General features: G+C 39.3%; 1 protein-coding gene across 1 annotated transcript in view; it reads left to right on the top strand.

Annotated features, from left to right (window-relative positions):
- LOC129256843 (fibrillin-3-like) overlaps positions 1-10,752 on the top strand; it is a 98,003-nt gene extending 87,251 nt beyond the window's left edge. The window contains exons 21-25 of the mRNA XM_064097530.1: positions 6,546-6,615; positions 7,757-7,832; positions 8,244-8,346; positions 8,712-8,836; positions 9,844-10,752. Of these exons, the coding sequence (XP_063953600.1) occupies positions 6,546-6,615; positions 7,757-7,832; positions 8,244-8,346; positions 8,712-8,836; positions 9,844-9,918 (449 nt within the window). The 3' untranslated portion in view covers positions 9,919-10,752. The remainder of the gene's footprint in view (positions 1-6,545; positions 6,616-7,756; positions 7,833-8,243; positions 8,347-8,711; positions 8,837-9,843) is intronic.
- The last annotated feature ends 12,506 nt before the right edge of the window (positions 10,753-23,258 follow it).

Here is a 23,258-nt window from a genome sequence, read left to right as displayed (position 1 = left end):
GTCAACACCAGTGCAAATAACAGGAAACTCTTGAACGCAACACTAATGTCAGTTGAACTGGCTGAAATCACATGGAATAGTCCGAGTGCCAGACAGGCTGACTGGTGCGACGGGTAGAGCAGAGCTTCCAAGTCTCCCGGATCCTGCGGGAGAATACTGGATTGCAATCCAATCTCCCGTTCTCCCGACCCCATGCCAAAATCTCCCGGATAATCAGGATTTTTAGCTGTTAAATTGTAAAATTCATACAAACGACTGTTTAACGAGTCTAGCATGTTCAACTCCCTAACACCCACATGGAACCTCCTTAACACATTTTCATTTTACCCAGTAACTTCTACCAGTTTTTGTATAATCGTACATTGATTTCCCATGTAAATGAAGATAATTTTACTGAACGACTGGTGAAGTAGTCTAACAAGCCATTTTATTTCCGGGTTCTGCAATGTGTGTGATGAAAACTCTTCAGCGGTACTCCATGCACATGGCCCCCGATGCGCCCCGGCGCGGCTCCAGCCGGCCGCGCTGCGCCAGGAAGCTCCGAGAAGGAAAGTTCACGAGCACTGCGAGGCATTTTTCGTAAGCTTGCTTGCGCCTTATTCGAGCTGAAACTGTGGATCAACGATGGGATTAACAAGTGCATTACTTTTACACCTCGACTTTCAGTTTCAGGAATAATTTTATTGACAATCCGGAAGAATTAGAAGCAAAGTGGAGATTTTTTCGCCTACTTTCACTTGGGTTGATCGGATTCGAACATTTTCTCTTTCGTGAGTGAGCTAGCCTGGAGCTGGCTGGCTGAGCTGTGCAAAGCACGCCCCGTCCCGATTCATCCACACTACAATCGCATCGCCATGGAGATCATGGAGATGGAGTCATCCAAGACCAAGTATAAAGATACTTTTCAAGCAGAATGGGACTGTGTGACAATTTTTCACAGGAATCCCTCAGAGACTTTAAACAGTCCACATATAAAGCTCATTTACCATGACATGTTTACCACTACTGCAGCCCCTTCCCCCTCTGGCCAATTAAAGGTATTTTCATGTTGAATGCATTCTTTTATGAATTATTAAAAAAATCTACTGTATTGCCTGAAGTGTATATTTAGTCAATGACAATTCATGAATTCTCTCTAATGTGCATTTAATCGATCGGAATGTTTTGTTATGGTTTAGACAGCTGTCGGTTACTATCAAATGTTGTTTCTTAATGTGTTTTGCTACCCAAAACTCCCATCCGTGGGACAACGTTCCGCTGCTCCCTCACAAAATCATACCTCCGCGAAATCTACTGGATTCTATCATCCCAATGTTGGCAGCTCTGGTAGAGCGCCGTGGTGCTGTAGGAGGGGTGCCAGGCGGAGGAGCAGTGATCGGTGCAGGAACTGGATCCAAGCCGGGGGCTGCTGGTGGTGTCTCAGGCGGCGTTGTGAGGGAGTCCTCTACGGTAGAGGGGGGATGCGTTCCACGAGGGGCATCCTTGGCTGCCTGCGGAGGTGAAGAAGCGGCAGAAGCAGGCTCAGGGGGGCGGCATGGGGCATCTGCAGTGCCGGTATGTCGCAGGGAGAGTGGCACCTGTCCCACACGGCTAGAGAGGGTTGCGGGTGCTGGACGGTGATGTAGAGAGATGTCTTCCTCCATAGTCAGTGGGGGTGGGTGCCGTCGCACAGGCACTTATTTCCGAAGAAATTTCCTGTTGCGGAGGGTGACCCTCCCAGAACCATCAACTCGGATGACGTATTGGTCATACTGTCGAACTTCGATCACAGTCCCAGTTCTGTCCCACTTGAGTGGGTGTGGTCCTGTCTGATTCTGGAGGCGGACGTGGTCTCCGACGGCAAGGGGCAGGAGCCGTTTAGTATGCTCGGACCAACGTTCTGCGTCCCTCATGTGACGGGTACGAAGTGCTTCTTCCCGAGCTGCCAGGGTCTCGCGCCATGTGTTGTGTGGTAGATATTTGCCTGGGGCAATGGGGATGAAGTCTTGGATTGGATGGCCAAAGACACACATAGCCGGGGAGAGCCTGGTGTCCCTGTCAGGAGTGTTCCGGTACTGCAGCATAGCCCGTTGGAAGGTATCAGTGTCGAGGGCACCTGCAGGGCTGGTGTTGGACATGATGAGACGTTTCACGGATTTGACAGCCACCTCAGCACGACAGTTGCTATGTGGGTAAGCAACGGATGAAAGTCTGTGATGAATGCCCCAGTCCTTGAGAAAGCGGCGTGTGGCAGCTGCTGTAAATTCTGAGCCACCATCCGATGCTAGTTCATCCGGGATCCCGAAGGTGACGAATGTCCTCCGTAGGCAAGAAATGAGTCCAGTTGCCCCTTGATTGGACCTCTCAACGATGGGCCAATTGGAGTAGCGGTCCACGATGACCAGGTAGTTGCAGCCCTTGTAGTGAAAGAAATCGGCACAGATGCATTGGAAAGGGTAGGCCGGAGACAGCAACGGGGTCGGGGGTGCACGCGGGTTGGAGGGTGCGATCCTGTTGCATTGGTTGCACCGGGCACGGAGAGCTGTAATGGCTGGAGTGATGCCAGGCCAAAACACTGAGGACTCCGCTCTGGCTGTCATAGAAGTTACTCCTTGGTGCGCAGCATGCAGATGAGCCAATACTTCCTCCCGGAGTGATGGTGGTATGACAATGCGGTCTTTGTAGAGGATGACACCATCACTTGTATAAAGGTCGTCACGGAATGGGAAATATTCGCGGAGAGGTGAGGGGAGCTCATGACGAAACTCCGGCATGCCAGCTTCAACAGCATTGAATAGTCCCATGTGACTGACTTCAAGTGGAGGGACTCCAGGGCACACATAGCAGAGGAAAGCGTGCAAATCCCGACAGTGTCCTCTTGTGGGGCCATGGTTCGGAGGCCTGCCATGAGTGATTCGGAGTGCAGGAACATGGCAGGGGTCAAAGAGATTGTAGCGATGTCATCAGGGAGGTGCAACTTCTCTGGCTCACCGGTCGGGTGTCTTGAGAGACAATCTGTGGCACGGTGTCTGACGCCTGGAATGTGGACCATACGGAACTTGTATCGCAGGGTTTTTTCCTTCAAATTCCTCAGGCGGGGATTTGGGATGTCTTGTAGGGCGCGATCGGCAAAGATCTTGAGGAGGGGCTTGTGATCGACAGCTATGGTGAGGTCCTCACATCCCAAGACGAAGTATCTCGCCTTGTCCAGGGCATCAGCTACAGCTAGGGCTTCGCCTTCCACTGGAGCATAGCGTGCCTCAGCGGCATGGGTGAATCTGCTCCCAACAAGGGTGATCTTCCAGCCCGTATTGCAGCAGAAGAGTTCAGTGTTGTTGCAGCTGCAGTGTTTTTGTAGGAGCCAGAATCCGATGCCATTCTTGGACCAGTCTGTCGCGAGGCAGGTGGGTTTGTGTGGATCAAAAATGCGCACGCCTTCCTCAATCTCGCTGGCAATGGTGGCTTTGGACTCGTCGAAAGCTGTCTGGAGTGCTGTGGTCCATATGAAGGGTGTGTTGGGCTTCAAGAGGTCACGGAATGGGAGCATCTTCTCAGCCATACTGAAGGCGGAGGACACTTGATTGACAAGGCCGAACCAGGAGCGCACGTCTGTGATGCCGGTGGGCGTCGGGAATTCAAGGATGGCTTTTAAGTACTTCTCACACGGGCGTGATCTCAAAGCCAGCAAATTCAACGATATCCGCACCGAAGGTGAACTTCCTAGGATTGAGGGTAATCCCGTTGCGGCCGCAGATATCCAGCCATTCAACAGCCTGGAAGAAACTGTCTTCCACCGTGTCAGCCCACAGGAGGACGTTGTCGACGCATTTCGTTTTATTTTGGATGCCCGAGACGATTTCATCATACCGCCTGGTGTATCCATCCCCGGAGGCAATGTAGCCCTGAGGGGCTGTCTTGTAACGGTACCTGCCCCATGGGGTAATGAAAGTGGTGAGGTGTCGGTCCTCTGGGCATATGGGGACGCTGTGGTAACCATTCCATGCATCTAATACCGTCTTCTTCTTCCCATGAGGGACAGAGTGGGCCTGAAGGAAGGGTGATGGTGTATGGTGCGTTTCACGTGTAGCATGGACGTTGAGGGCCTGAAAGTCGACTGTTCGACGCGGTTTACCATCCTTCTTAGCACACACCACCATCCTGTGGCACCATGTAACAGGCTCCCCAATGGGTACAGGTTCCAGCACGCCCAACTGCACATCATGATCCAAATCAGCCTTGACGGCATCACGCCAATGGAGTGGGACCGGCACAGGTGTGTGATGAGCGACGGGTTCCGCATCTGGGTCTACCATCAATTTCATCGGGGGGCTATCCATGAGTGGCAAGAGCTGATGCTCTCAGGTATTGAATGTGCTGGACTGGTAGTAATCTAGGAGATACTGTTGGAGCTTCTCACGGTTTGCGTCAGTCGCAGGGAATGGCAGTTTTGTAGGAGGTGGTGGGGGCAGTTGACGTCGAGGGCAGGGACAGGCGGCCCGCTTGGGAACCTCCTTGAGGGTGGCTGCTCTGTCTGATTGGTGTGCCCCTTGTGTCATGCCAAGAGTAGGGAAGCTTTTTGAGATGATCCCCAAGGCAATGCAGGCCTCTTTGCTGAGGAAGAGCTTATCAGAACTGTCTGTGACATAAGTGAGTTGCCGTGACTCAACCATGTGGCCAAGAGGATCTTGGCCAGAGAGGCGTAGGGGAACGGCTCTGAGGATCGTAATACCGCCCTCAGTTGCGGTGTGCATCGCCATGGTGACAGGAATGAGGTCTTGCTGACGTAACCCAAGGCGGCGTAGGACCTTTAACCCGGCGAGGCAGCTCTGACACCCAGTGTCCGCCATAGCTGGGATGGCGCTGGTTTGTGAGGGGGATGATAGGTTAAACCCGAGGGCTCGATAGTCCTCCGGAACAGCCCTTACAGTCACATTGAGGTATGGCTGAGGAGTTGATCTCTTCCTGTGCCATGCTTGGGAAATGTCATCATATACGTGGTGATCAATGGGGAGGCCATGTGATTGTCCTAGGTCACGGATAGCACAAATGGTATCGAAGATGGCCCCCTCCTGCTCACCCGAGGAGGTCGACTGTGACGTTTTTGGCTTGCCCTTGGTGCGGCAGACGTCCTCCACGTGGTGGAACTTGTCGCAGTGACCACATTTCTGTCCATAGGCCAGGCACTGCATCTTGCGGACACGAGCTGGGGCACTCCGTCCGTGTCCTTTCTTGCCACAGTAGGCACACAGTTCCTGTTTGTCCTTGGGTCCTGGGTATGCCTGCTTAGCTTTCCTATAGGAGGAGCTACTGGCCGTTTCCGTGTGTGAGTCGAGGAGAGAGGAGGCAGAGCGTTTACCAGCCTCTTTCGCTTCAATGAACTGGAAAACCTCTTCCAGGCCCATGTCTTGGTTTTTGTCCCCTAAAAGATCGAGCTGGATTTCAGAATCGGCAATCCCCCTGGTAAGCACATCCCGCATGATTGCGTCAGTGTAATTGACATCAGCATTACAGGCAGGGCAAGCTATGATGAATTTGCAAATATCCGCTTGTCCCCGCAGACGGGCGCCGAAGCTGCAAACTGTCTCGTCCCTGTCTTGACGCATGTTGTGGAGTGTCACGCGGGCAACCATGGTGTTCTCCTCTCGTACGGCAAGCTTCTTGATGGCTGTCAGCACCTCATCCTCAGTTTTGTTGGTGAGGCTGCCACCAGCAGCTCGCGTGAGGTCCTTCCGTAGGGGCTCGTCACAACATTCCAGAAGCTGGACAACTTTGTCTTTCCCAGTGATCTTAGTGGCATCAACGTAGTCGGACCACCGCGACTTGAAGTACGCCCATTCCTCGCTGGTGCCAGCAGCAGCAATCGTTGGTCTCTTGACCTTCTCGACCTTGGCGGCTTGTCCAGAGGTGTGAATGGTACTGTGGGCAGTTAGAAGGGCAGCTACGATGGCAGCATCAAGGTCTGGTGTGGCGTAGTCACAGCCGGGAATTGGGCAGTTAACGGTAGGCATGTTTGAGAGTTGACCGTGTTCATAAATAAGAACCTTGTCTATTTGTTGCTCTGGGCTATGAAGCTTCAGGTGCTATGGCAGCTAACAATGAACACGGTCCCTGTGCACATAAAAGAACAAACGTTTACACCAATGATGCAGTGTGCATAATACATAATCCTCTAGAAAATTGTGGATTGACACCTTGCCAAAAGGATGTTAGGCCACGATTGGATTCGAATACAAAACTGATTGCAAGGTGAGAGTCGAACCGCTACACCACGAGATTCCCACATTTTATATGAATTAGTTTTCCAGTTTCATTATATTTAATGTACTGGTTGATATCAGTCATTATTTAAAGATATGAAAAATAATTTGTTATGCACAATTTTCAAATGAAAAATATAAATGAAAAGTAAATAGTATTCTTTGTTTATTTCAATTTTAGTCATGATTGAGTATACTCTTAAACCATTGCATCTTATATCTTATTCTCTCCCTCCCCTCTTTTCTCCCGCCCTAACATAATCAGAAGGAACATATATTACAATTCTCTTTCGTCTCTCTCCCTCTTAGATATAAATGAATGTGAACTGAATAATGGTGGTTGTGATCATATCTGTACCGACTATCCAGGAGGATACAAGTAAGTTTAGCCATATATATCATATTTCTGAATACAGTATTAGCTATGCATTTTGATGTATTTTTAGTCCAAATCATGAGAGTAAATCATGCAGGCTATATGTTTGCTTTACAACAGGATAAAATAAAGTAACTTACAATTTTTTATTCTCTTCATTCAGAGGATAATCTTGTGTAATTCATGGTTCATGTTTCAAATATAGAGAAAAAAGGGATGGTTTATTTGCATCTACAAAATAATTCTAAATTGATCCAGCCCTATGCCCGAAACAATTTGAGTTAAGCTCAATGGGTGATTTCAAGTTTGGTGTTGGTGTTGAGAGCGTAAAAAGGCCGCTGAACCGAGCTCCAACACCGAGGTGAGTTCAGAGGAATGATACCGATTGCGTTATCGATAGCACATGACGTCATGCCTCTGCGCTGCGCTGCTAAATCATCTCAACTTCACGCGAGAAGTCTCGACGACGAAAATGAAATCGGAGAGAAATGCATTAAATTCTCGTCGTACAGAATACCAATGTTTTGATTAATTCAAGAATTCGAAAGAGTGAACATTATTCTTCATCAAAATATATACAGCTCAAATGATTTGTACTCATCTTAACTGTAAAAGCTAATTTTACGGGGATGTTTCATCGTGTTCGCCGCCTGTTCACGAGCTTGAGATTGCCAACACCAGCACCAACACCGAACTTGAAATCATGATTTTCCCAATCCCTGGGGGTTGGTGTTGGTGAATGGGGAAATTGCACGTAGATCGTCAACACCAGCCGCAGTGCTGGGTTCAGCAGACGACATTCAACACGAACTGCCGGAAATACGTCATATTTTCCGAGGTTCATCCCAACACCAGCCCGATTTCAAGTACGGTGTTGTGGCTGGTGTTGGTGTTGTCACAACACCAACACCAGATTTCAACACCGTACTTGAAATCACCCAGTGAAAAATGTGTATTATACTGAAAGCAATTTGCGCTCAAGGGGTTAGAGAATATAGTTCTTAATCACAGAACAGATCTCTTCTATTATGAATATAATTTGATAAACATGTTATCAAATAATAAAGAACAAATATGTTGTGTTTTTTTTAATTACAATTTCCTTTTTCTTTTTCTTTGCATTATTCCTCTATTTGATTTTCAGTTGTTCCTGTAATGAGGGGTATGAACCACATCATATTGCATCTAACAGGTGTAGAGATATAGATGAATGTGCAACGGTAAGTTCGTCTCAATAAATCCACTCAGTAGATGTGACCAAATTGGTGCTGATGCAAGTTAGTGTAATAGAATCAGTTAAGAAGAAGAAGAGAACTGACAGCTTAGTTTATTGAGTATGTTATGCAAAACACGACAAAATATTGTTGATAGTTCAATAAGGCAAGTAATTTTCAAGTCTTATGATTTAAGTGTTTGAACATATAATTCTTTCCATATTCTTCAACTATTTGAGCATCTCAGTCTCCAACAAACTTTATGATAGCTTTTTTTAAAACCTGTCTGATGTAAATCACTAAATTAATACTTGTATAAATATATCTTTACATATGTTTTAATAAAAATGTACATAAGTTACAGCATCATAATGATTAAGACAAAGTTATTAATATCCCTTTTCATCTTTGATTTAGTTAAATGGAGGATGCGATCATTTCTGTTCAAATTATCCTGGTGGCTATAATTGCTCCTGTCAGGGCAATTCCAAACTCAATGTGGATGAACATACATGTAGCCGTGAGTATAGAATGGACATGACTACTGCTTTGATTATGAGGGATAAAAATTGTGAAAAAATAGTTATTTCTCTATTACGAAAGTGTATCTTTTAGCCATTTTGATTTCTTGATTTTTTTTAAGTATTATCTTGAACATGTGATTAGAAATAATGAAGAGCTTTATATGTCATATAATAAAAGATCCAGCAGATTTTAAGTCAATGAATTTTTAATGTTTGCTTTGGTTCTTTGGTAATCAAGGAAAGTCAGCATTAACCATGAAAATAAAGAGTCTCTCAAATCAAGGAAAGTTAGATAATTTGAATTAAGCACCAATTATCTCTTCATATTTCAAAAGATAGTGATTCTTTTTCTGTCTCTTAGCGTGCCCAACATGTGAAAACTTCGAAGAATTACAAGGGATGTTAATGGACTTAAAGCTGACGATTGAATCAATGGAAAAGACTATCACAGGACTCAGAAAAAACAACACACAACTTGAAATGAGAGTAAGTTAAGAGCAATATTGCATTTTTTACATATTGCAGGGATTGCTGAAGAAAGGAAAGGCTAATTAAGTTTATTTCATTGTTAATAATTACCCATATCAGACATCTGAGCTGGTCATTTACATAACCGTATTGCCCTAGATTTCATAAATATCGGGAAGGGATAGGTATATTATTTGTATTTTCCTTGGTCTATCTGCGTGTACTGACTGTGCATGTAGAGACGGCGAAAAAAATATACCTTTGTATTTACCCTAGTCTCACATCTGGGTACCTAGGACGCTTAGAAAGAGATACGCGTCATATTGATCAGCGCAGAACATTATATGTCATAACGTAAATCAAGATGGATACTGCGATATTGCAAATACATCACAATGGTTTAGCTTAGAGGCACAGTCTGCTCAACATGAAAAAATAGAATCACATTCTGAAAGGGTAAAATATCTAAATTTTCACGATTTTGCTCGAGATGTTTGATTTGGATAATAATAAAAATATTGACTGGCTCTTCTTTCGGGAAACATCAAATATATTGCCCTTGTCTAAATACTTGGGAAAATATGATTCTATTGTGGACAATATATTTGGTGTTTCCCTGAAGGCCAGTCAATATTATATAATTGATTTGATTAAAATGTATATTTTAATGAATGATACCTCTCGCCAATACACTGTGTCATGAATACAAGCAGGTTGTATAGAGTTTGTCATTTACATGCAGACTAATACGGCATTCAAGAAACCTACAATGAATTGTAAGTCTAGTTTAGGTCCCAAAGTCAATCATATATACATGTACATGTACATGTCTTGCAATTAATTGCAAACTTACACTTCATTGCTGCTCTGCTTCTCGCAACATACCATAATTTAAAATGTTAAGTCTTAAATATAATTAATTAATTCACAATAATAAAGTTTTTTAAAAGTATGCTATTTCATACAATATCATTATTTCTTGTCAAGTAATGAAATTTTCTTTTCATTTCCTTCATTTTATGCAGCTACGGAAAGTTGAGGACTGGCAAAGCGTGGAATCAACCAAGAAACTTCCTGGCGATATAAATGTTATTAACTGATCCTTATCATGTAAATGTATTTTCATACCAACTGTGAACATAGTGTAAATAAATCATGTATGAATACTATAAATATATTTAAAGTGAGGAATGTTTGTATGATGCAGGGTGAAGTGTGACTATGTTGTTTTTTGGACATGTATTATGGTTCAGGGAGGTTATATTTTAAGAAAATCAATATCCAGAGTAAGTTAACCATACAAATTATCACCTAACTGGCAGAAGGACGTTAGGATCTTTCGTGTATGTCAATTCTCATTCCTGTTGGACAAGCAGAAGGACGTTAACCCTCATGCACACTGTACATTCACTTAGTGTGTACTTGAGCTGACGCCCTTCTGCCAGCTAGGTGAAATTACAATATGTTTAGTTTTGTTATCAAACTATGCAATGAAAAACTGGATGTATACAAAAAATGGGAAACCCAAATATGTTATTAGTTATGAGAAGATTACTAAGAAGTGATGATCAAATTATATCACTTCAAAGTACAACTCCATTAACAAAAAAAACCATGTGTGACTGAACACCATTATTTGGGAAAGACCGGTGCAAATGAGCAGTTGGTTCTCTTTCAATGCATGTAGAATTGGAATTATTTTCGGGACCTAAGAACATTTCTTCAATAAAAAAAATGTTTTTGTGTTAGAATTGAAGCTTCTCAATGTTTTGTTTTAAAGTACAAAACTCTTCAAAAAACATATTGTGAAATATTAAGAGGGGTTAAAGCTCCTTATGTTCTTATTCTATTACTGGTACATACATGAATGTTCATTTTGTCAAATATTAACTAAGGTGTTCATCATCCTAAACACTTAATAGAGGTATCATGCCAATAAATTTTACTTTCAAGTAATATTTATTTGTTGTGAGAGTTGTCACTACCTTCATATTCTTAATAAAAATATGGTATGGAAATTTGGGTTTCCATTTTATACACCCATTGGATACTTTTCTCTCTAGATGTATTTTCAGTGTGATCCAAACATAAACATATTTCAAACATATTGAGTGAATAATCTTCTTTTTTTTTCTTTTAATCATTTTCTCAAGGTAATTTTTTTTTAAACTAAATTTTTCTACTGATTTTCAAATCTTAACAATTTTATTGATCCCTTCCGTTTACAACATATTGATTTAACTTCTCAAGCACACTCAGTGCTGGAAACGGCGTTTGGGTAATTTGCTCCTTAGAATAGATTATTGTAAATACCCATTATAATAATTATTATAATTACTATGTTAAATAGTAATTATTATAATAATAGTAATACCATCTTTAATATCTTTTTCATTATTATTATATTTATTGTAAGATTTGAAGTATATTTATTGTATTTTTTCAACAAGAAAATTCAAGGTTGTAATAATCGTAATCCAATCAAGAATGTGAGAAGTTTTATCACTCAAAAAGTGATGTTATGGTTAAAGACCCCAACCAAAACAAAAATTGATATTTACAAATAGACCAATCAAAATCTTATTAACTACAAAGTACAACAATGCAAGTTTTATACATTTTCACCGCTTGCCAGCTGAGTATTTGATCAAATTCGTGGGGTTTATTGATCTTATCACCATCCTAAAGTCTGTGACATTCTATTTCAAGTGGGCTGAGAATACCTAAGTTGGCTCATACAAAAATTTATAATTTTTTTTTAATTTCCAGATTACACAATTTTTTTTTTCCCTATTAGCACATAGAAATGTCATGGAAGGCGTTTTCAGCATGCTTGAATGAATAATAAAACCTACTGCTCTGGACTATTTTGCCATGTTTCCCTCATATTTGACACAGCTGTTTATCTATATCTGCATTAAGATTGTGTGTAACAGTTTTTTTCCTTTGCCAATTAAAAAGAGCCAAACAAAGAAATCATTAAAACTCATGATTAAGAGCTCTAAGTTTTTTACCTGTTGAAGCGCTAAATATTATCAATGTCATTTTCCTCTACAAATTATTAAAAAAGGGCAAATTTGTATTCTAGAAATCAAGAAAATAGTTGACTTTTTGTAGATACAAACCTATGAAATCTCCTGACACAGTATGACATCACAAAGTTCATGCCAGTGAGAAGCACAAAAATGTTTAATAGCTTATAGGGTTTGGATTGGTCAATTTCACTTTTAGCTTTGGTTAAGCTCGGTTGACACTTGCATGCATTATGGTTCCCGCATAGTTTGCGCATGGGCACTCACTAATGCGGGCCAATGCGCAAAATATGCGTGCCAGCTTGCGGATAGGTGCATGGCAGTGCGTGAAATGCGTGCCAAAATTTACATGTTGAAAATTTTGGCACACATTGCAAATTTGTGAACTGTTGGTGAACTATGCACAACATATTCAAAACCTAGTCGTGCCATTGCATGGCATGGAAATAGAAATCTCATGGCGCAAAAAATAGTAGACACACCCCCAGGGGTAGTGGCACCATAGAGATATTAGTATACATCTCTATGAGTGGCACGCAATTCACGACAGGGGCGCCCATACTTCGCGCATAGGTTAAGCATGCTTCACGCATAGTTCGCGAATGATTGTGAGTGCAGACCACGTGATCAGTGTAAGTCGTCCTAATCAACAAATGTAGAGGGTGTCAACTCCAGAACATTGGAATATTTAAATTTGCGCTAGATACATCACAGAATAGGGTGTCGAGAATATTTGCTGAAAGCACATTGGAACAGTGCGTAAACTATGCGCAAACATGTCGGGACAACATGTGAACTGATACAGCCAAGTCGTGCCATAAAGTGTCCCACACTGGCAAGCATCAATGCAGGGCAATGCGGGCACCACAATGTGTACAAGTGTCAACTGGGCATTAGGGTCTTTAATGATTTCCCCAATCAGTGTCTGAAGTTTTTTTTATTGGACTTCAGAAAGATCCAGCTGCTATCAAGATAGCAGATATGCTATAAGTGCTTTATGTGGAAGCAGATATGCTGCATCTAAATGCTCAGGATGTATTTGCCATGCTGCAGCTAATTAAACAAAATCAAAGATTAATTTATTATTCCCAAGTGATTAACTATTTCTATGAAATTTTTGTTGTTAGAGGTAAAGTCCACACCAAATTCAAACAGTATTACACTTAAAATTTCATCATTATTGGATGATGTGAGATAAGAAATTTATTACATTTTAAAGTTTTGCACAATTTAAGAAAAGATTTCTATACATTTGCATATCACCCGTGGTTTGCATAAAATTCTTTGTGAAATTACAAACTGGTATAATCTTTATTATTTTACATCCAATTTGGATTAAATTTTTAGAAGCATGCTTGTTTGCGTTTTTTTCTCTTTCTATTCAATTTATTTTGTTGTTGGCGTTGACTTTGACCCTTTTGACCAAATCAATTGAATTTAACTTATTGTTTTTCTCATCAATTATTCTTATGAGTACTGTTATGAATAATTAATATTTGACGGTGATAGACACTTAAATTAACCTGCAATTGTTGGAAGTTTGTTTGTATGTGTGTGTTTGGGTTTTTTCACCCAGGATCAAATAAAATAGCTTGACATGAAAAGTTTTGAATAGCTATAGAAAAATAGTAACATGAATTATTTTTGTGTAATTATTTTGTTGATAAGAGTTTAATGTACTAGTATTAAATGGGCTATGCTCCTTTATCTAAATACACAATTTTGTATGACTGAATGAGAATTTCATTGCCATTCTTTTAGATGATATATGATTAATTAATTTGTTTTGATTGTAGGAACTCAGAAATTAATTGTAAATGTTATATTTAGAAAGCTACCAGGCATTGCGGATCACTGGTAGAATGCCAACCTTGTGAATGTGAGGTCATGGGTTAGATCCCTGGATGAGTCATATTAACGAGTATAAAATGGGACCTTCAGGCATCTAGCCAGTCAATTGGCATATTAAACATATTATTTATTGTATTATTTTATTTTAGTGTTCTTTTTTCCTTTTCTTTTTGTTCTTCTTTTTCTCCCTCTCTTTATTATTATTATTGGGCAATCCCATAAAATAATCAACCTTTTTGTACATCCGACCCCCATTTCTCAAGTCTTACTTTACTTCATATACTGACCAAGTTTTGGTCATTTGAGAGCATTACAGACTGTCAAAAGAAAATCAGAAAGTCAGAAAATTTCATGAAGGTCCCACATATTGGGGGTCAGACGTATATACTTTATGGAATTGCCCTATTACAACAACTTGGTTGAATAGACTGCATAGTCAACACAGTTCAAATGAATTTAGATTGCTGAACCTTTTTTTTTAGTTTCCCCCCAAAATATGACTTTTGAATATGAAAGTTGCTTTTACTTGTATTTTGTAAGATGTACTAAATATATAGCAGAGGTATAATATAGTTCTAAATTAGTATAAAACAACAGTTTCAACCAACTCACCTTTCAAAACACGTATTTTACAAATGAATATTAATTGCTCTGAGAACAATAAAAAGTATTCTTATGTTTGATTTCCATTGTAAAGCTACATCTTTCACATTTCTCTTTAAGAAAATAAAACAACTTGGTGCTATTAAAATAATGTGCTGCTCTATATTTTGATGTGGAGCAATGTATTCTTTACTTTAATTTTCAATTTGTCTTATATCTTGCAATAGTGATATATGCAACTTACTAATATTTTTCTTACAAGTATATCAAAGTATACATATCTTTTGATTCTTGGCTACTCTAAATTTGAATAATGAGAGAGAGAGAAAAAAAGTTTTTCTATGATAACATGATGTGTTTGTACTAAGTTGATATAATTGTAACAGGCTGCTTCTTTGATAGCTCAAGACTAATTTTGGCATGTGAATAGGTAATTTGTAAATAGTCTTCATGGCACAAGTACAATATAATGTAATTATGATTTTATGGTGCTTTTCGTATTAAAATTTTGATGTGAAAGACACTTTATCATTTCTTTCTTTTTTAATAGTATTGTATATTTTCTGTTTTGTTGATGAGGTGAAAAAGACACTGCATGGTGCCCTGGTTCCTATATTTCCATGTTCAATTTGTAATACAATTTTCTAATCAAATTCAGGAAAACACTGCTCGAAATACATCACCATTATTTCATAAAGCTGCATTTTAAATTCTTTACAATACAAATATTAGATTACAATTGATTGATGAAATTATAGTGTAAATTGCCAGATTTCCTTGCATTGCGCACAAAACAGGACCACTTGAAATCTTTAATTTGTTGAAATATAGATTTACTCATCAAATATTGATCCAGCGATGGACGTTGAAACACCCCAAAATCCTAAGCATATAGCAAAAAAATCAAGGAAAGTGGGCATGTCATTTAAAAGTACATGTATATCTCCAGCGCAGTGAAGATGGGTCAAGTATCTTTGTTCAATAGCTGATGTAATAAATTTTGATAATCTATAAAAAGTTGAGCTCCAAAACAATAGACCATCTCTTAAACTTAATGCGTTTCTGGTTTTTGCAATATGGGTAACTGGGTATGGAGAATAAGAGTGAATAAGTTGATTTTAGATTTGTGAATACAACATGTAATAAAACTGATATGTGAAGTCCAGTCATGACGCCTAGAAATTCAAGATCATGTAATTGTGAAATGTGAACATTTGCAACAATTAGATGTTGGAGGTGGTGCAATACAGAGCCCTTTGGAAATACCAAGTTCAATGTGCTTTATACTGACGTGACCCTCTGAGGGCGTATGCTGGTTTGAGCATGGGGAGGTGGAACTTAAGTGGTATTGGGGTGCACAACTTGGGGAGATAGAACTACAGTTTGGAAAATCAGCTGTTGAAGAAGAGGTGCAAATTTCGTTTTGCTTGCCAGTGTCGGAACTCCTCTACCTCAGCAAGATAATGCACGTGCACCCCCCCCCCCCCATCCACCTTTGGAAGGGTCAATGTAAAAACATGGGTATTAGAGTTGAACCACCACTCATCTCTTTTCAATAGATTTCTTTCTTTCTTCTCCTTTATCCCTTTTATTTTCCTTTCACCCTGCTCTCTTGTGCGCTACCCCAAACCATGGACCTATTCGTAATAGGTCCATGCCCAAACTAAATGTCCACATAATTCATTCGATTTGGGCCATTTCATAATTTGATTTTGATGTTTATCACCCTTCAACGGCAAAGTCCAAGATATTTCAGGTCGCTTCATCATCGAGTCTTTCTCGAAAAAGTGCATAGCGTAATATTGACATTTACAACAATAACATCCGCTTATTTAGCCATTCATCCCGTTTGGTAACGTGATAATTGTTAAAGAGCCACGGTCTATTAGCTAAATATTTATTTAGTGAATGGGAAATGTCCCAATTCTGAAAGTAGTTTTCCTTTCAGATGATTTATTTTTTAATTAGCCTGATTGCTGATCAGATTATATATTACTTTTAATTCACGGAGGCTACGGGGTTTCAATTATATTGCTTAATCTTCAGAGCGCAGAATCAACGGTAAAAAAAATGGTTGTTTATCTATTATGTTGAAATGTATATAGCAAATGAATTTGTTATAGATTATAGAATACGACTTGTAGCATGTTTATCTACTCTCGTCAGAAGCTTTCAATTACATAATATTATCGAAAGCAATTTAGAAAAACAATTTAGAAAAACAACATTAATTTATTGGTGGAATAAATATCAGTTTTCCCGTAACAGAGCTAATAACTTGATAAAAAATTTGAAAAAGAAGTATTATCAGGACAAATTTAAGGACTGCGAAAATGACATAAAAAAGAACTGGAACGTTTTATCGAAGCTTATACCTAAGAAAAATAAAACCACGAGTCATGATGTTAAATTAACAATTGATAATGATCAAATACCTAACAATGAAATAGCTCACGTTCTAAACAAAGCCTTTAATGAAGTCGGCTCAATGTTGCAAGCCGCTTCGGGTAATTTCTCAAAAGATTTATTAAACAATTTACAAACTCTGTTTATTCCAGATTGTGAATTTAAATTTTATGCAATAAAAAAGGAGTATGTTTTGAAAGAACTATTACATATTGATTGTTCGAAAGCGGTCGGAGTAGATGGCATTCACCCAAAGCTTCTTAAGCTGGCAGCAGAGAGTATAGCTGGCCCTTTAACCCATTTATTTAATGCAACTTTACAAACTAGTGTTATTCCAGAAGATTTCAAAACAGCAAGAAATACTCCTGTACATAAGGGAGGATCATTTGATATTGACAATTAGAGACCAATTTCTGTGCTTCCAGTCCTGTCCAAAATACTAGAGAGAGCAATACATGATCAATTGTATAAGTACTTAAATGTAAATGATCTACTTGCAAATTGTCAGTCTGGCTTCAGACCGTCTTATTCTACTGCCACTTGTCTAACTGAGATTACAGACTTTTTGTATGATAAAATGGACCGAAAACATGTTACTGGTGGTATTTTCTTGGACTTACGCAAAGCTTTTGATGTTATTCCTCACAATTTTATACTTGCAAATCTTAAGTACTATGGTATTACTGGCAATGAATACAACTGGATGGAATCGTATTTAACAGACAGAAGGCAATTTGTAATGATTAACAGTTGTCGCAGTGAATTTTTTAAGATAAAATCAGGTGTCCCACAAGGATCTATACTGGGTCCATTGATATTTTGTATTTTTATTGACATGTGTAATTTGAAATTGCATGTACATTCTAAAATGTCTCTTTATGCTGATGATGTACCGCCATTTTTAATCACGGTGAATCAATTAAGGAGGTACAAAAGTATTTGCAAGATGATTTTGATTCAATAAGTAAATGGCTAGACTTAAATAATATGCATTTACACCCGCAAAAAACAAAAGCCATGGTAGTTGGTCAAAAGAAAAAGTTGAGGGGTGCTCATTTGTCAGTGAAATTCAGGAACATACAATTAGAAAATGTAAAAAAGATTAAATACTTAGGTGTCATGCTCGATCCGGGCTTGACTTGGTGCGAACATATTACTAATATCGTTTGTAAAATATCTCGGGCAATAGGTTGTGTAAGGCGGATTAAGCACTTACTGTCCTTTGATATCATGAAGAAGCTGTACTTTTCTATGATTTTACCTTACATTGATTACTGTATTACATCTTGGGGAAGCAGTGCAAAAATACATTTAGATAAGATACAAAAACTTCAAAATAAATATGCCAGAATGCTTTTGAAAAAAGATTATAATACATCACAAATTTCTTTGTTGCAGTCACTGAAGTGGCAATCAGTAGATCAGCGTATAAAATATCAGTATTGTGTTCTTGTATATAAAATAATGAATGATTTAGTTCCAAATTATTTAAAACCTTTAGTATGTAAACGGCCCGTGAAATACAGGACACGGTTTTCTTTACGATGCCCCCTTCAGCTTCCCAAAGCTAGAATTGAACATAAAAGAAAATCTTTCGCATATGTCGGACCCAAATTATTTAATGCACTTCCTTCAAATTTACAAGTTTGTACCTCCTTGTTAGTTTTTAAAAAATTATGCAAAGCCTTTCATACGAATTGATAAAGAGCGAAATGATATTCCATTGATTTACAATGCTATGTATGTTTAAATTGTCACTTCCCACTCTATATTTTGGTGTTAATTGTTTCTGATATTATATATTTTGTATTTTGTATTTTTGATGTTGTTTGTTGTTGTTGTTGTTCATGGTTATCTTGACATGTATTTTAAACTGCATGGCGCCTTTGTAAAGCAGTTTTAAGAACTGAACAGGCCTACCCTGCAGTATAAAATAAATAAAACAAAATAAATAAATAAATAATAAAGGAATGAGTTCGCATTATATCTCTGTCATTGTCAAAGTGAAATGGTAATACAGGGAGGAGCTAACACATAGACCCTAGGCCCCTTGCCCTAGGGCCTAGGCAAATTGTGAATAAACACACAATATTGTGAACAAAATCGAATATTTCTCTTTTTACTTACAATGTTTCTCTCTCTTTACTTATCTTTTCCCAAATTCCTTCTTCATATGTATTTATTTTCTTTATCTATTTATTTATTTCTGAGGTTTAATTATTGGGGGAGGCACGCGCCCCGTAGTTCGCCACTGCCTTAATAGACGAATCAAACAGCTGTGGAGGAATAATACTCTGCTCTACTTATGCAGCTCTTTGTTAATGTTTTTTTCCTGAACCAGGGGCCGCAGAAGCGGGGGGGGGGGCTTCAGGACCCCCCCCCCCCATTTTTTTCCCAAAACCGTGTAAAAAACGTAAAAATTACCATAGGATTGTGATTTTTTGCATGGTAAGCCCCCCCCCCCCCCCCACTTTGAAAACCGTTCTACGGCCCCTGTGAAATTAATGATCGATATTTGATATAATAATAAAACCATCAGCAAAGTAAATTAGTTTAAGGGGTTTAAGCAAATAAATTAGTGTACGGGGTTTTCCCAGATGGCCGTGTAAAGACCTGGTCACACCGCCCGAACTTTGTTGGAGCGTCCCTTGAACGGTATTTCGACAACGCTCGTCACCGCACTTATAATGGGGGGAAAAATCGAAAGCACGTACGGGCCTCATAGCGGTGTACCGCTGAAGCCGGCGTTGCTGTAGCATTGGTTTAACGGTATCGAGCGTTGGTTTAGCGGTGACGCGAGCGTTGATAGAACGGCGTTCTGCGCATGCGGGCGTTAGCACGGTGGGGGTTTAAAGTTGGTTTAGCGGCATACCGCTTTTGACTACGGAGCTGAACAGATCGCTTGATAGACGTTCTGATAGATTCCAAATGGGCTTCTGGTCCTTTTCTCCCCGTATTTATAGCCAAATGCTGGTCCCGCTACGACACCTCCATACCAATTCCAACCAAAGTTCATCATCGCAATGTCCGCTCGTAAAACGCTTACAACCGCTCCATCAAAGTTTGTGCAACGTTTAATCACCGCCCGGGCAAAGCTAGCGAAGCAGCGGTGGTCCAGCGTTCAATATTTCTGCGTTGGCCTATAGTGGACGCAAGCGTCCACGAACTTGCGTCTAGCGGAAAATTGCCTGCTCCTCACCGCTCGCAATTTTTTTGTGCAGCTCAAAACTTTCGGAGCGGTATGAGGGAGTGAGGGACCATCAGCGTTGGCCGAGCGTATACGGCGTTGCCTTAATACCAACTTCTGTTAAACGGTAGTGAACGGTAACGGTGAGCGGTGATGATTTTCTTTTTCACCGCTCCATGAACGCTCCAGCAAAGTTCTGACGATGTGACCAGACCTTTAACTATTCGCGATCGGCATTTCACAACATGACGCAGTCGCAGGAGTCCATCACGTCCATTATCTTGTCACCAATATCGATATCATGATGGATTACCGTATGAGGTTACCAAACAATGGCAGCAGGCATATTTGCAAATTGAATATCATTTTGACATCGTTCAACGATTTCGAGTGACGGTTTTAATAATGACACGACACCTTCATGCATGTATCATTGCGATAGGTTTTGCCGTTGCCAATAAACACAAAGAGTTGCGACTTTTATCACCTTGCCTCTTTTTTTGAGATTTTCAACAACAAAAAATGCACTAAAAGTTTCTACAATTTCAAATTACAAATTATAAAACGCTCTCTTGATTATATGTGTTACTATATACTTTAACCCCTTTACAATAACATCATTCCGCTATAACTCATGTGTTGGGCCACGGAACATTGAACATATTTTGATGTCTTCAGAAACTATTTTCCGTTCATGCGACAAGTACTTTGTTAACATTACACTAACAGTGATTAAGAGATTACTGAAAATCTAAAATAGTCAAATTCCATCAATTTTAAATCACTAAATTAAATCAAATGAATTGTGAGAGAACCATTCCAATTCTACCAAAAGAAATTGGTCTTTAGAACTAGCGTAAAATAGGACAAAAGTCAGATAGGCTTACTGAAAAGGGGACAACAAATCTGAAGGTTGCATGCATTGCAACTAATACATTTTGACGAATCAACCAATGATGACTGTCAATTTATGAACTGGTAAGCCTATGAGCGTGGGGGTTGGGTGTGACAGAATTTTCACTCACTGCATTTTCTTACAATTTTAACCGGATTCAGAACACAGCCCCATTTCCCAGATAGCGCTACTTATTTGTATTTTGGAATAATTCATTAAAAAAAGGGGGAAACCGCAATAAAATGGATTGGTGATGAAATTGAAAGCTAGTTTTAACATTAAAAAAATGAATTTAATCGGCTTTACGATGTTGTCATGAAGAGGGCATCTGCCAAATATCCATCAACGAGATGAAGCACTCATTATTTAACGCAATACCATTAGACGAGCTTTGACTGATTACTTTGGCTTTCGATATGCTCATCGCCCATTATTATTGGCAGGGAACTACAAGAGTAGAAGATAATAACTTTTCTATCGTTCGAAAAGAAAGAGAACATCGCCAATCGTAACCCTTAAGCCACATATTTCTGGAGAGAAACAAAATTGTTATTAAGACTGAAGATGAGGAGGAAGCGGAAATGCAAACCTAACAAACAAAAGAAGGTAGGTTAACATTCTTAGTCTTAGTCACTGGCATAAATCCCATGGGGTGAGCGGAGACATCCATCGGTATTTATCGAGGGTAGACTGTACAGTCCTCCTTTTTATGACATAAATTATAGCTTTTCTTATCACGAAATAACAGATATTACGATGGAATCGTATAAATTCCTATTGAATGTCATTAAAATCCATGATTCGCATCATTTCGCATGTTATTAATATATAATGTTCTTTTGGGGTTTTTTTTTGTCTCGGTTCAGTTGGTTTGGGCATTTATTAGAGAAAGTGTTCATCCTTCCTTTCCCCCATTTGAATCTATCACATTTTTGTTAATTTCTTTTCTTTAGTCTTATGTTTGTTTTCTACATTTGAATATCTTCCTAGATCTATAAATAATTTTGAATGACTGCATGCGACATTTTTATAGGTTAATTTGCTTTTCGTATTCGTCGTGTTAATTTCTTTAAATCTTTGCAATATCTCATTAACCCTTAGAATTCATAATTGGACACTACATAATATAATAAGCCCATATGCGGACATTTTTCTCGCTCGCTTCGCTCTTTCGAACTTTATGTGAGTGGCAATCAACACCCAAATAATGATTCATAAGTCGCATAACAGATATAGCCGGTAGTACAATTGACATACGATTTATACAGTACCTCTGTTTTTTTTTTTTTTTTTTTTTTTTTTTTTGGGGGGGGGGGGTCGACCTCAGCTCTTGATTTTATATTGCTATCGCCCTCCCCCCACCCCTTACTCGGACAAGATTTACGCCACTGATTTAATAATTAAATATTGCTCTGGATTTGTCCCATCTATTTTATTTGAGAATTTCGTTTTAAAATTGAAAAAACAACATGTACATATTTTTGCCTATATCATTACATTTTGGCTCATTTCTAACTCAAGATTTATTTAAATGGACGTTGTATGAATTGCAATATGTGTATTTTGTTTAAATCTCTTACTGTTTGAAAGTTATCCATTACTAATTTTCTTATTTTGTTTTTTTCTAACTGACGTTTTATACATAGCACATCCATGAGCCTTCTAGCCATGTCCGGATTCTTCTGTTAGCAACATGCATCATGCTCTTAGTTTCATTATATTGGTAAAAGGAAATTAAGTTATTAATGTTCTCCTCGTTTTCTATTTCATAATTCTCACCCTTATCATCAGTAACATGACCATTATCGTTATCGTCAGTCACAACATCATCATCATTATCAGTGTTATCATAAACACCATAGCATTAACACAACCATAACTTGAAGGTAATTTCAACCACTGGGACAGCATTTATGTTTGATATATTAAAATATAAATCAGATGGTCAATGGCTTAAGGTCCTAACTAATACACGTGGTAAATATGATATTTCATGATAGCGCACTGATTTTAAAATAGTTATGTCTGCCTTTGGATTATTTCTTTTGGAAATGAGTTCGTACAAATATGAATTAATAAGAACTTGAATTTGACACTAGTTTTGGATGTTCTCTTTTTCTGTTTTGGAGAAAAGCTTGATGTGGGGGATTGATCACGATATGGTCCATGATCACGACGAGGCAAGATCACAACGAGAAGTGTCTTCATTCCCGAATTCTCAACATAACATAACAAATGAAACTCTGCTGCAAAATATATCATGCCAGTCGATAATCAACCCAGATGGATCTGAGATAAAACTCATTCCTAAACTCATCTCACCACCACCGGTTCCTTTAGCGGGTTTGAAAGATATTGATCGACATCTTCTCTGCCGGTTACCAGGTTAGCAGATCTCTCTCTCTAATTTTGGTCAAAATTAACGCAGGCATGTAAGTTTTAATCCCCTTTCCCAAAATGAACCTC

The sequence above is a fragment of the Lytechinus pictus genome, chromosome 3, assembly GCF_037042905.1.
Source record: "Lytechinus pictus isolate F3 Inbred chromosome 3, Lp3.0, whole genome shotgun sequence".
Taxonomy (NCBI): Eukaryota; Metazoa; Echinodermata; class Echinoidea; order Temnopleuroida; family Toxopneustidae; genus Lytechinus; species Lytechinus pictus.
This window is presented reverse-complemented; position numbering and strand designations above follow the sequence as displayed.